Source organism: Callospermophilus lateralis, chromosome 5 (genome assembly GCF_048772815.1).
Source record: "Callospermophilus lateralis isolate mCalLat2 chromosome 5, mCalLat2.hap1, whole genome shotgun sequence".
Classification (NCBI taxonomy): domain Eukaryota; kingdom Metazoa; phylum Chordata; class Mammalia; order Rodentia; family Sciuridae; genus Callospermophilus; species Callospermophilus lateralis.
This window is the reverse complement of record NC_135309.1, coordinates 150,723,425-150,736,623: the sequence shown is the minus strand read 5'-3', so window position 1 is coordinate 150,736,623 and position 13,199 is coordinate 150,723,425. Positions and strand designations below refer to the sequence as shown.

At 37.3% G+C, this 13,199-nt stretch overlaps 1 protein-coding gene across 1 annotated transcript in view; it reads left to right on the top strand.

Annotated features, from left to right (window-relative positions):
- The window catches only part of Oxct1 (3-oxoacid CoA-transferase 1), a 132,478-nt gene that overhangs the window by 63,180 nt on the left and 56,099 nt on the right, over positions 1 to 13,199 (top strand). The window contains exons 8-11 of the mRNA XM_076857421.2: positions 3,017 to 3,124; positions 4,363 to 4,477; positions 7,241 to 7,335; positions 8,808 to 8,856. Of these exons, the coding sequence (XP_076713536.1) occupies positions 3,017 to 3,124; positions 4,363 to 4,477; positions 7,241 to 7,335; positions 8,808 to 8,856 (367 nt within the window). The remainder of the gene's footprint in view (positions 1 to 3,016; positions 3,125 to 4,362; positions 4,478 to 7,240; positions 7,336 to 8,807; positions 8,857 to 13,199) is intronic.

Sequence of the window (13,199 nt, the reverse complement as noted above, 5' to 3'; positions counted from 1 at the left end):
CTACAGTAATTCAAGCAAGAGATCTGAGGGCCCGATTTTCTGGAATAGCATTAGGCATGGAAAATAATTCATATTATTATTTTAAAAATCATCTGAAGGGGTTGTGGCTGTGGCTTCGTGAAAGCACACTTGCCTGGCATGTGTGAGGCACTGGGTTCGATTCTGAGCACTGCATATAAATAAATAAAATAAATAATGATAAGTCTACCAACAACTTAAAAAAGATTAAAAAAATCTTAAGCAAAAAGGGTTTCCTTAGTTTATTTTATATTTCATAATGCTGTAATTGCTTGTAGGGTTTAGAAACTACATTTTTGCTTAGTCTTTTTTTAATCCCCCTTATAACATGCCTTTTTTATCCCCCTTTTAACAGGATACATGTATAATTATGAATAACACATGCCCCATTTATGTATCTCCTAGTTATGGAAACCACTTACTTGATATCTATTGTATCTTTAAAAAAATTAACATTTATGAGAAATTGTGGATATACTTAGAGGTATAGTGCTTAGCATGTATGAGACCCTGGGTTCAATCTTCAGCACATGCCCCCAACTCAACATTTTTGATTTTCCCCCTTTAAAAGGGAAATTTATCTCTTTACCTAGAGATAATGATTATTAATATTTCAGTGTGTTTCAGTTTTTCATAGGTATAGAAATAATTATGCCAAAAGGAAATGCTGATTCCCCTGAAGTAGTACATATACACTGTATGCATGTATTGAAATATTACACTGAACCCCATTACTATGTACAGTTAACACATGCTTATCAAAAAATAACAGAAAAAGAAATAATTGTCATGAAACATATCTCTAAGTATTATATAAAATCTTGCATTTATGAAACATGAAATTATGAGATATCATTAAATACTATGAGAATTATATTGGTCAATTCCCATTGATTCATCATGTGGATGCACAATATTTATTTTCCCATTTCCTGCTATGGACAATTTAGGTTGTCTCTGACTCATTATAATGAATGTGATGGCCAATACTTTCATGAATAAGTCTTCATATAGATCCTTAGAATAATGGATTACTGAATAAACATGTTTTTATAGTCAAGAACATCTTTGAAGTCTTGAAATTGGAAAGTGTAAGATGGGAATGAGTCTTGATGGCTGAAAGTTCCAACCCACACATAGCAACAGCATATAGCTGCTCTGTGCTTCCTGCCTCTGCCACCTTTTTACCTGGTGCCCATTTTGGATAGAGAAGGGCAGAGTAGTTTGGAAAGAAGATACTGAGAGCAGGCAAGAAGACCTCTTGTTTCTCCCTAATTCATCTTTAGATACATCTCTACCCATCAGCTCAACTTGAATGCCCATGTGGTTACTGACTCTTCCTTGTGGTTTCTGTTTGATTTTAGTACAGGTCCTTGTGTTTTTCAAGGAAAATAGCTTTTATCCACCATGTCCTATGATTTTTTTTGGCTATTTTATGAGCATTGCACAATGACTAAAATATTTCCTGTAATTTCTGATATTCCTTCACTGTAGGAGGAGCCTGGTGAGGGTATAGTGACAGAATAGCATAAGGAGGGCAATTCACCTCACAACTCCCCCGGGCAGTTAATATTTTAGGAGCCAAGTTCAATACAAGTCCTCTTGTTTACATATGTCAGTTTATTTAAGCAAATAATTATTTGGTTTGGCTATTAAGTCAGCTTTGTGTCATCATAACAAAATACCTGAGATAATTAACTTATAAAGAGAAAAGGTTTACTTTGGCTTATGGTTCCAGAAGTTCCAGCCATTGCTTTTAGGCCCCTGGTAGGGGTGCTGAATGGCATTAGTGGGGAACATACGATGGAACAAACTGCTCACCTCATGGCTAAGAAGAAAAATATAGGGACGAAGTTGATGGAGTCCCATAGTCCTCTTTGGGACACACCCCCGTGATCTAAGGACCTCCCATAAGGCTTCACATCTCAGAGATACTGCCACCTCCCTATGGTGTCACCCTGATCAAGCCTTTATAACACATAGGCTTTGGGGGGGCATTTAAGATCCAAACTATAATCGGTGTGGAATCTGCTAAACTCAGTATTCATAATTTAAAGAAACAGGCACACACACATTTTCCAGTAAAAATGCTAAGTGTTTGGAGCTGGGAGTATAGGTCAGAGGTACAGTGCTTGCCTCGCATGCACAAGGCCCTGGATTCAATCACTTGTACTACAAAACAACAAAAACAAAACAAATCCAAACTGCACAGATTTTCCCCATAATAGTATTGAGATTAGCTTGTCTTGATTCTTGTTATTCTGAGTTTTTTAAAAAGTTGACATATAAAACCTATTCCTATTTCTTTTATGAATTCCCAAATAGCAGATTAACTAGTGGCATTTCATATTGCTATAAAATGCCCTTATGTTCTGTGAATAACATTAATTCCAATTAAATTTAGTATTTCCAGTTATTACTTAATGTTTCCTTCTTGAAATTTCCATATTAAAATTAATTACCCATCTTTAAGTCAAATTATTTCAGTGATTGCCGTTCTATCATGATCCTAGGGAGCTAACCACAGGATTAATTTTAAAATGTTGCAAATAGCATTTGTATCTATATTTAAAAAGTTCTTCAATTGACCAAGCAGATGTTGTTACAGATTTTTGTCTCTGATATGATAAATTTTCCATTAACTTTGAAAATCTGTGTTTAAGGAATGTGCTTTCAAGTTTTGCATAGTTGAGCTGCAATTTGTGAAAGTTCAAGCAGCTGTACTGACAACCATTTGATAAATTTGTAATTGAAGCTCTTTTCGGAAAAGACTAAGTTCTGGAGCTTTATGTTCTGTATTTTACTTTCATACACATGTTTTTGAATTTCCTTCCTTTTGTAGGTCTGGAATTATGATATACATTGTACACACACAGAGGCTACGTACATATCCTCTCATATGTCCAGTTACATTGTCTACCCAACTTAAGTTGGAAGCAAAGATGCATTGTTTTATTTTAGGCTTTTGCTACCTAATTTAAAGTATTTTTCCCTTTAGGTTGAAGAAATTGTGGATGTTGGATCATTTGCTCCAGAAGACATACACATTCCTAAGATTTATGTACATCGCCTTATAAAGGGAGAAAAATACGAGAAAAGAATTGAGGTAACAGACTTGGCTTCTTTGTTAGTATTTATGTATCTGATTAGCAGAGGAATTTGTCCATTCCAGATGACAGCAGATGGGAGCCAAACAGGAAGAGTCTCCTTGGTTCATAGTGTAAGAGCTTCTCGTGTGCCCATTGTAGGGGAACGTGATAGTCTATGCCACTTTCCAGCCTAACGGTGACCATATCCCATGACTCTCCAGGCTCTGTCTGCTAGACTTCTGTCGTGGTTTTAATGAATAATGCATGGTTTTGGCTGGCTATCCTAGAGGGAAGCTAAGAATAATCAGGTCTTTGGTGGCTTTACCCCTGCTGGATTCTTAATGTTTGATTGCTCTAAAAATGTCTGCCTATCTTGAAATTGCTTTGTATTTTTATGGAATGCAGAAAGAATATAATTTTTAATTATCTTTGAGCTCTGAGCAGCTGGTGGGTATGAGGCTGTGCATGGATTGGGTACCAGGAGCATTGGAAGTATTCCAAGGCCAGGGAGAGAATAAAGAATGACCAGCTGGGCAAGCATTGATGTCAAGATTCAAAAGTGTCTAGGGATCAGCCACAGAATAGACACTTGATAGGCGATGTTAGGGAATTAGAGATAACCACTGCCTGTGGACATCAAACAGAAAGATGTTCTGCAAACCAAAACTCTTGTCAGGGACCTTGAGAGAAAGAATGGAACATTTGCAAACAGAAGCCAGAGTCTGCCTCAAGGAGATTTAGTAACAGAAATTGTTTTCTGGCTGATTTCTAAATGTTTCCATGATTCCTGTGACGCACATGGAGCAAAACCAGTCTAGACTCTGCAGGTGGAAATAGGCAATTGGCAGCAGCAACACCTGATAAACACATTCTGACAGCCCTGAAAAACAGATTTCTAAGGTCTATTCATTTTTCTTTGTGCTGGCTCAGTCTCAGAACACCTGAGGAGAACTTACTGGTAGGAGTCAGGTGAGTAACAGTAGTAGCAGCCAGTGTGACAGGAACATGGGCATTGTTTGTGTCAAAGACAGAACAGGTGTATCTTGCTCTTCAAATAAATCTGACCTCTTTCATTTTACTTCCTAAAGAATTACTTCTGTCATCAAATGTCACCCATGTTATTCTTTGTTCAAATCCTTCATTACATTGCAAATCTGCCTCCTAATAGTAACGAGAAGGTTCACTTTTTCCCAGTAAAATTTTTGGATTGCAGCTTGCCTTCAACCATGAATAATGTATTCTGTTTATTTTACAGCGTCTATCAACCCGGAAGGAAGAAGGTGGAAAAGACAAATCTGATAAACCTGAAAGTAATGTAAGGGAACGTATCATCAAACGAGCAGCTCTTGAATTTGAGGATGGCATGTACGGTATCCTTTGTCCTTCTGAGACTGGCCAAAGCAGCCCTTGCTTCTCTCACATTGCTCAGGCCTCCTGAAGAGTGATTCCTGTCTAGTTCACAGCAACTTTTAAAACCATTGATCAGTGTTTTTATAAAATGTGGCATCTAACTTGAGGACATTGGTATATGAAATTGGGCTTATAACCTGTTTGCCTTCTTAAAACAAAGTTTCAACCAAAAATTTGCTTAGTTTCCACTCGACAACAGATTTTAGTACAGTGTGGCATTTATTTAGAGGTTGTTGGGAAAAGAGGTTCCCCAAGATGAGGATTTAAAATCTCAGAATTACTAGTTTATTTTTTCCATATTGTGATATTTGCATACTCATTGAAACATAATATCAAGCTTCTTAACAAACCTCTACTTTCCTTGACAAAGATTCTGTGAGTGCACCATTTTATGTCTAATGTTTTGTAAAGGGTATTCAATGCTTCAAATTCTGCTTTATGTACTTGGGGAAAAAGAGCTAGAGTAAACATCATTTAGTACAATTAGCATTTGGATTTTGAATGCATTTAAATAGCAGTGAGGCTGTTCACCATTATGCTAATTTTTTAAGAGACAAGACATTGAACTATATAATACGAATAGTATGTGATTAAATAAATATTGCTTGAACTGTGGCTACAGTAAAGCCGTACTTAGAGACCCAGGATAGAAAGAACTAGAAATGTGACAGAGTTTCTCCATTCTGTGAGCTTCCCTCATCTAGAAGGGACTTAGAGTTTGCCTAGAATGATTAACTCAGTCATTCCAATTGTGATCTTGACTGAGAGAGCTTTCTTTCTCCTCCTTCTTCTCCTCCTCCTCCTCCTCCTCCTTCTTTTTTTTTTTTTTACTTCTACTGCCTCCTTTTTAATTTTATTTTTTTCCCCCAGTTGTACCTTGTACTATGATGACAGTTCACATCAGGGAAAAGAGAATGTTGCAAATCCTCCAAATCCTGCATAGGCCAGGATTACATTGACTTATAGTGAAAGTTAGCCACTGGAGTTTCTTTTGGGTCAAATGACTTCCCATTGATATTTAAACACAGACTACAACACTGGCTAGAGATAATAATTGAGATTTGTAATGACTTGTAGGTATTCTCTATTCATTATTATTGAATTCCTTGTGAAAAATATATGCAAGTCAGTTCATCTAAATGGTCTTTCCATGTCACCCACTCTTCTTCAACATAGATTTCTCTCTCCCTGGTATGTGACTTACTAAAAAGTATTTTTTAAACCACACAAATAGTAGAATATGACAAAGGAATTGAGGTATAAGGCTTGTAAGTTGGGTTGCTCTTCTCTGAAAATACATCTTCTTAAATTACTAGCTCAGTGTGTTCTGTGCATGATAAATAAACTACAAATGGCATTATATTACTTTAGGCTGTGATTTGGTAAGAGCTGAGCCGAGGAGCTGTCTTAATAGCTTCATAGACTTACTGCACTCATGAGACCTGGGTCACTGAGTTGTCTGTCCTTTTGGCTTTTATAGTTTATAATATGGTGTCATCCATAAATTTTATTTCTTGTAGCTTTGATTCACAAAGATTTCACTGTAAATGGTACCTCATCAGCATGCCATTATTATTTGTATTAGTTCTTTGGTGTGCTGTGATAGTGAACAGCAGTGCACAGCAGTTCTTGACAGTGTGACTATCTCTACCGGGCTCAGCCTGCCTGTGAGAAGCAGGATTGACACCACACCAGGGCCTGCAAGTCAGACTCGACCCTGCTTTGGTCCTTTAAGGGAGAACATTCCACACCCTCAGTTACTTCTCAGATGCCCCTTTTGTAGTTACTTTTTTTATATGGCCTCAAGCGTGTTTGTGAAATGTACCTCCCTCTCCACCGTGTCTTTCACATGATTCAGTTACTAGTGAATGTCACCACAGGGACACAAAGGATTCACATGCTTTAGGCAGACATTTTGGTCTTGCCAGAAAACTTTTTGAAAATCTTACAAATAGCATCTCCTCTTTGGAATATTAAACCATATCTATTTATTCATTAATTATATTTTTTGTTTAAAAATCCTTAGTGTCAATTTTTTCCCATTTTTGTTTATTTCTTTTTATGTGGTGCTGAGGATTGAACCCAGGGCCTCACACTTTTGAGGCAAGTGCTCTACCACTGAGCTACAGCTCCGGCCACAAATCATCTTTGTTTTTAATGACAGTTTTATAGAGTGAAAATAGTTTTTAAGCAAAGGTCAAGCCTTATATAACAATTCATCAATCATGACATCGTGGTGGCACATGTCCATAATCCTGGCCACTCTAGAGGCGGAGGCAGGAGGATTATAAGTTCAAGGCCAGTCTCATTGACTTAGTGAGACCCTGTCTCAAAAAAGAAAACGGAATGGGGTTGTAGCTCAGTGGTCCAAAGCACCTCTGAGTTCAATTCCTAGTACCAAACAAAACAAAAACAAAAAAAATATTAATGAAAATAAAATGTGTCTAATGCTTTTGTTAAAATGACCTCTTGTCTGACTTCTGAAACTACCCTTTGTGGGAAAGCACATCAATGTTATTGAGAAAGCTTTGACTAATTAGAGATTTTCTATTTGGAAAATTACAAACTAGTGCCCAGAGGGTGATTAGAGAATATAGGCAGTTATTACATTCACAGCAAGTTCCCTTTTGAAAAGGATTCTGTTCAGATTTATATGTACAGAAGGTTTATGGTGTAATCTCTCTACCTGTGATATGTTGGGCCTTAACATCTTTTTTTTATAGCTAATTTGGGCATAGGAATCCCACTTCTGGCCAGCAACTTCATCAGTCCAAATATGACTGTTCATCTCCAAAGTGAAAATGGAGTCCTGGGTTTGGTAAGATGGAAATTAAAATTTTCTTAATTATGAACTATTAAAGAGATTATTTATAGTTTGCCATTTTTATAATATTTCCAATCTTTTACTTCTCAGTAAACTTTAATTATTAATGCAGTAAAAATTGTACATATGGGACCTATATATCTAGTACATAAATTTAATTAAATAATGGACAATCTGGTTGATATTGATTGAGGCAATAATCATGACCATTTTCAAAGGCACAAGAATGCTGTATATCTGGATAAAAGCAGACTCTGATTGAAGTCAAAGGCTTACAGATTTTTTTTTTTTTTTTTTTAGAAAATTGTTCTTTTTACACATACGTGACAGTAGAAGGCTTACATGTTTAAGGAACTTAGCCTAGAATGATTAACTCCTCATTTTGAAGACAAGCGAAATAAGTTTTTATTTAGTTATTTGAAGGCAAATTCACATAAGTCTCAAACATTAGTTGCCACTGCAGTTTGTAGTATAAATTTTAGATCTCTCTTTTGAAGGTATATAAAAATTTCATAGCCAGTATTTCTTATTCTTTACCATATATTGGCCCTTTCTCTTTTTTCCTCCCTTTTTATTTAACATGTTATTTTATAAAACTAATTACCTCTTTCAAGTAATTAGAATTGCTTTAAAAATATATACAAAATTGGCTAGGGGTGTAGCTTAGAGTACTTGCCTCACAGGTTCCAGGCCATGGGTTTGATACCCAGAAATCATCATCATCATCATCATCATCATCATCTTACTGAGAATAATTGAGTAAAGTGACATAAGGATGTCTCAGTTTAGATGTAAAGAAAGGTAACATTAAAATCGCAAATTCAGGGCTTTTAGTGCAAATACCAGAAAGCTAAAGCTGCCATCATCCTTCTATCTAAACAATATATCTCTGTAGTTGGTGTTTATTGATTCTTCCAGAAAGGTTTAATGAATAACATTGACTGCATTATAGGTTTTAAATAATTTCTTTGTGTTATTATTGACAAATAATAGCATAACTTTTCTTTCAAGCTGGTAATTTTTAGAAAATATTTTTCATTTGCCTAGTCTCAACTGTTAGTGTATTAAAGACTAATCAATATGAAAACAAAGCCATGAAAACACTGGAGTTATTTAATTTAATTTAATTTTTGGTACTGGGGATTGAACTCAGGGGCACTCAACCACTAAGCCACATCCCCAGTCCTATTTTGTATTTTAATAGAGACAGGGTCTCACTGAGTTGGTTAGCGCCTCACTGTTGCTGAGACTGGCTTTGAACTCACAATCCTCCTGCCTCAACCTCCTGAGTTGCTGGGATTACAGGCGTGTGCCACTGTGCCCAGTGAGGAGTTATTTTAAGATAATCACTTCACATCTTTGGATGATAACTTTCTGGGATTTAGGGAAGTTGTTTATATTACAGTTTTATTATGTGATTCAGGAAAATCTTCTTTTACTCACTGAATGTGTGCTGTATTTGACAGGGTCCATATCCATTTCAACATGAAGTTGATGCAGATCTAATCAATGCAGGTAAGCTCACTTATTACATATTTTCCAGCATTTTCCTTTGCTATTAACTGAGGTCTGTGCCTAACAGTAGCAAGGATGTGTCAAACTGCATGGATTTGTACTCGATTCTTTGCTTCTTCATGGAGAACATCTCCACCCTATTGACCCTCTTTGAGACCTCTCATCCAGGGCTAAGATAGAGGAGCAAGTGCAGGAGGCAGCACAGGTAATGGAAGAGCTTGATGGGTCAGGCAAGGTCTTGCCTATAACTGGAGAACACTCTCAAAGGGGATAATAGAGGAGAGTTAAAGAAATGATAATTTTCAAGTACGGATTGGGTTAAGGGAGTCCCAGAAAGGATGGCAAAATCCCACAGGGAGTAACTATCACCTCTTGGCCTTAAGGGGCAGTAATAACAGAAGCCTCTAATAGGAACTGTGTCTGAGATCAGTTAGTAGCAGCCTGATGGGTGGAAAGTCTCTTCTGTTGGGTTTCCTGCCTTTGGCCAATCCCAAGTCGAAACAGGCAAGCCTTCTGTGAATAGAGAAGTTGAGAGTGGATCTATAGCAGCCAAAAGAAAAGTTCTAGTGCACCGGGTGTTTTGTTGAAGGTGATTCTCACTGTCCTCTAGTCCTTACATGAGTGAGACAGCATCGTCCACAGGACAGCATTGCTTAAGGATGTGTTCTGCCTCAGAGCTTCTTTGTGTCTCTCCTGTAAGCATGTGCTCTGTCTGCTGTCCTCTGCCTGTTATTTGACTGGGATGATAGAACCACATTTATCAGCAGCCCAGAGGAAGAACGGGTCAGGCCTTGTGCTTGAGCCAGTACTTCACTGTGTTAGAGCTGCAGCTCATCTTTGGGACTGCCCATTATAAGCAAAATTCTATACTCTAACATCAATTTCTTTTATTTATCCTTTCCCTCTATTCCTTGTTTTTGGGGGCAGTGGGTTGGGGTGAGTTCCGGGGATCGAACTCAGGGGTACTCGACCACTGAGCCGCATCCCAGCCCTTTTTTATTTAGAGACAGGGTCTCACTGAGTTGCTTAGTGCCTTGCTTTTGCTGAGGCTGGCTTTGAACCTGCAGTCCTCCTGCCTCAGCCTCCAGAACCTCTGGGATTATAGGCTTGTGCCACCACACCCGGCTTCTTCCCCCCATCTTACTTTGCATTGCAAACTAGCTTTTGTAAATCTCAAAAGTTATGTGATCTGAACATAAAGGTCAGCTGCCAAGTAGAATTGATGTTTGATACTTGGAATTTTTGAAAGTAATACAACTTCTGGTTGAATAGTTGAATTAGTTAACAGGACTCAATTCTGAAAGGCTCACTGGGATAAAGCAATGACATTTAACCAAGGCTATAATTTAATTGGACTGTACCTTTTAGCAGTAGTTCATTGATCTGTGAAAATATTTGCTGCTTGGTTTAATTAATTTATGATGTTAGGGAATTATTTGCAAAATGAATAACTCCATTTCCCAGATTTTAGGCTTGAGTTCAGAAGACCCATTTTTTCTTGGAAAAATAGTTAATTTTTTAAATTTCATTGTTGGATGGTAGAGTCCATTGAGTTTAAAAGTAACTCAGCCCTAATGAAGCCACCGGTTTTATATTACAGCTTCTGAAATACCACATACAATCTTAAACTACTTTGTAAAACAAGGATTCAGTGCTAATGGGAAGCCAAGCTGCAAATCAGTTTAGTAATATTCTAACTCTCACTGCAGTCCTTTTTGGAATTTTTGTTGCTTTTGATATTGGTTCTTTTCAAAATAGGAAGGAAAGTTTGTTTTTGCTTTTTGTTTTGGTATCAGGGTGCTTAACCACTGAGTCACATCCCCAACCCTTTTTTATTTTTTATTTTGAGACAAGGTCTCATTAAGTTGCCAAGGTCTTGCCAAGTTACTGAGGCTGGACTTGAACTTGCAGTCTTCCTATCTCAGCCTGCTGAGCCTCTGGGATTATAGGCATGTGCCACTGCACCTGGCAGGAGAAGTTTTGAGTTAGAAAACCTAGAATATAAATTGGTGATTTCCTTAACTCCCCAGATTACCTGGAAATTACTTGAAAGATGGATCCCATTGTTTGGTTTAATTTACTTTTATACAAATCCCTTTGGGTGAATATGAAGAGACCATGTTTCTGGTTATAATTTTGAAATTAAAATTTCAAAATATTAATAGAATTATTTCCAAGGATTCCTTTTTCTAAATAATAGTCTCACGTGGTGACTTAAAAATAAATTACCGCTGGGTAGTACCATATGGCTTTTTCATGTGTGTTATACCATTTAAACCTCAAGTGGAATTTGTTACACAGATTGGGAAATTGAAGCACAGAAAAGGCAAATGATATGCTCAAATAACATTGCAGGTACTGAACTCCCAGTGTCCTGCTCCTGCTCCTCCTCCTTGGCCTCTGTTTCTCTATACTGAATGTTGCCTGCTGATAACCTGACTTTTATGGAGGTGCAGATAGCAGTTCTTAGAATGCTTCAGGAGTCCTATGTTTTGAAATTTTTACAAGTCTCAGGTTTTTGCTTTTATGTTAATGTATATTTTGTATTCTCCATTTCTTCGTGTTGTTTTCTTATTTTGAGATACAAATAATGTTTTAAATAACCTATCTTTCGTTAAAATTGCTTTAAAAAGAACCACCATGCTGATATCATGGTGTGAACATAGCCCTGGCCCTGCTGTATACTTGCTGCAGTAGTGGTTTTCAATGGATTTGGAGTGAGGGTGTGGTTTTGCCTCCCTTGGGACCTTTGGCAATGTCTGAAGACAGTGTTGACTGTCATGCTTGGGGGGAAGGAATAGAATCTAGTGGGTAGAGGCCAGAGATATTGCTAAACATCCTACAATGACCAGAATAGCTCCCCACAAGTTATCAGCTCTTTGAGGATATACCACAAATTATCCAGCCCCAAAGGTCAATAGTGTACAAAAGGAGAAACTGTGTTAGAGGTATCTGGACCACATCTGAAGAATCACAGTCCTGCAGGCTGTAATACAAGTAGCACAGCAGCTAATGATTGCACCCAGCCTTTGCAGCCTTACCTTTCACCACACTCCACAGGGACATCTTTGTCTACTCACACTGGGTTGCTGGGGAGGTCCTGATCATGTCTCATAACTTTCTTAGTTGCATGCTGTGCTCTGACTGTGCCCTTTACTAGATAACTTTATTTTGCCCTCTTCTTTTTTCATCCCCATCTCTCTACTGGTAACTTGCTATCAAAATACTTTACATCCATCTTTCAAATTCCAGCTCTTATTCCTTTTCTAATCCTTCTGTAGCTCAAAAATGTCCTTCCCCTGAGCCAGAGTCTACAACATATCTGCATCTTTCTCATAAGCACACCACAGTTTTCCTTGTGATTATTTGTCTGTGTTTGTCTCTCTTGCTGGATAGTAGGCTCCTTTTGCTGAGGGCATTCGTTTTTCATGTCCCCAGACCCATGGCCTCAGCATCACCAAGGACTTTTAGGAAGGGAATTCTCAGCTCCCACCCCATACCTACTGATTTAGAGACTCTGGTAGTTTGATACAACATCTGTCTGCATTTTTATAAGCCTTTTGTGTGACTCTGATGGTTTCTTAAGTTTGAGAACCAATAATTTGGGGTAGCTGAATTTTGTTTATACTATTATTTGAGGCACGTAAGTGAATATTTATTCCCCGTTGAGTAAGTGATCTGTTAAATTATGGGCCAAAGGTAACTAGGAAATCAAATCACTCCATTGACCAAATATTACGAAAAGATTCAGATATAGTTATAGAAAAATTGGAGGAGTCAGAAATCAATCGGGAATAGCCAAATAAGAAAGTCACCTTCATTTATGTTGATTATCTTATTGTTTATAGTTATATATCTGTCTTTCTTTGACCAAATTTAGATATTTTATTAGAAAATCATGAATTTAACTTTAGAATATTTATTTTTATCTAAATATAGGATGTTTAAAAATGCTGACAATCCATAAAACTAAAAATAGGACCAACACATGATCCAGCAGTCTCACTTGAGTGTGTGTGTGTGTGTGTGTGTGTGTGTCTGTGTGTATGTCCCACTTGAGTGTGTGTGTGTGTGTGTGTATAGCCAAAGGAAATGAAATCAGTAGGTCCAAGACCTCTATCTGCATTCCCATGTTTGCTGCAACATTATTAACAATACACATAAAAATGGAAATGATCTAAGTATCCAGCAACTTACCAGTGGAAAAAGAAAATGTGGTATGCATGTATAGTGAAATACTAGTCAGCCCTGAATGGATGGAATTCTGTTGTTTGTGAAAAGAGTGCAATTAAAGATTGTTATGTTCAGTGAAATAAGCCAGGAACAGCACAGCAAGTACCATG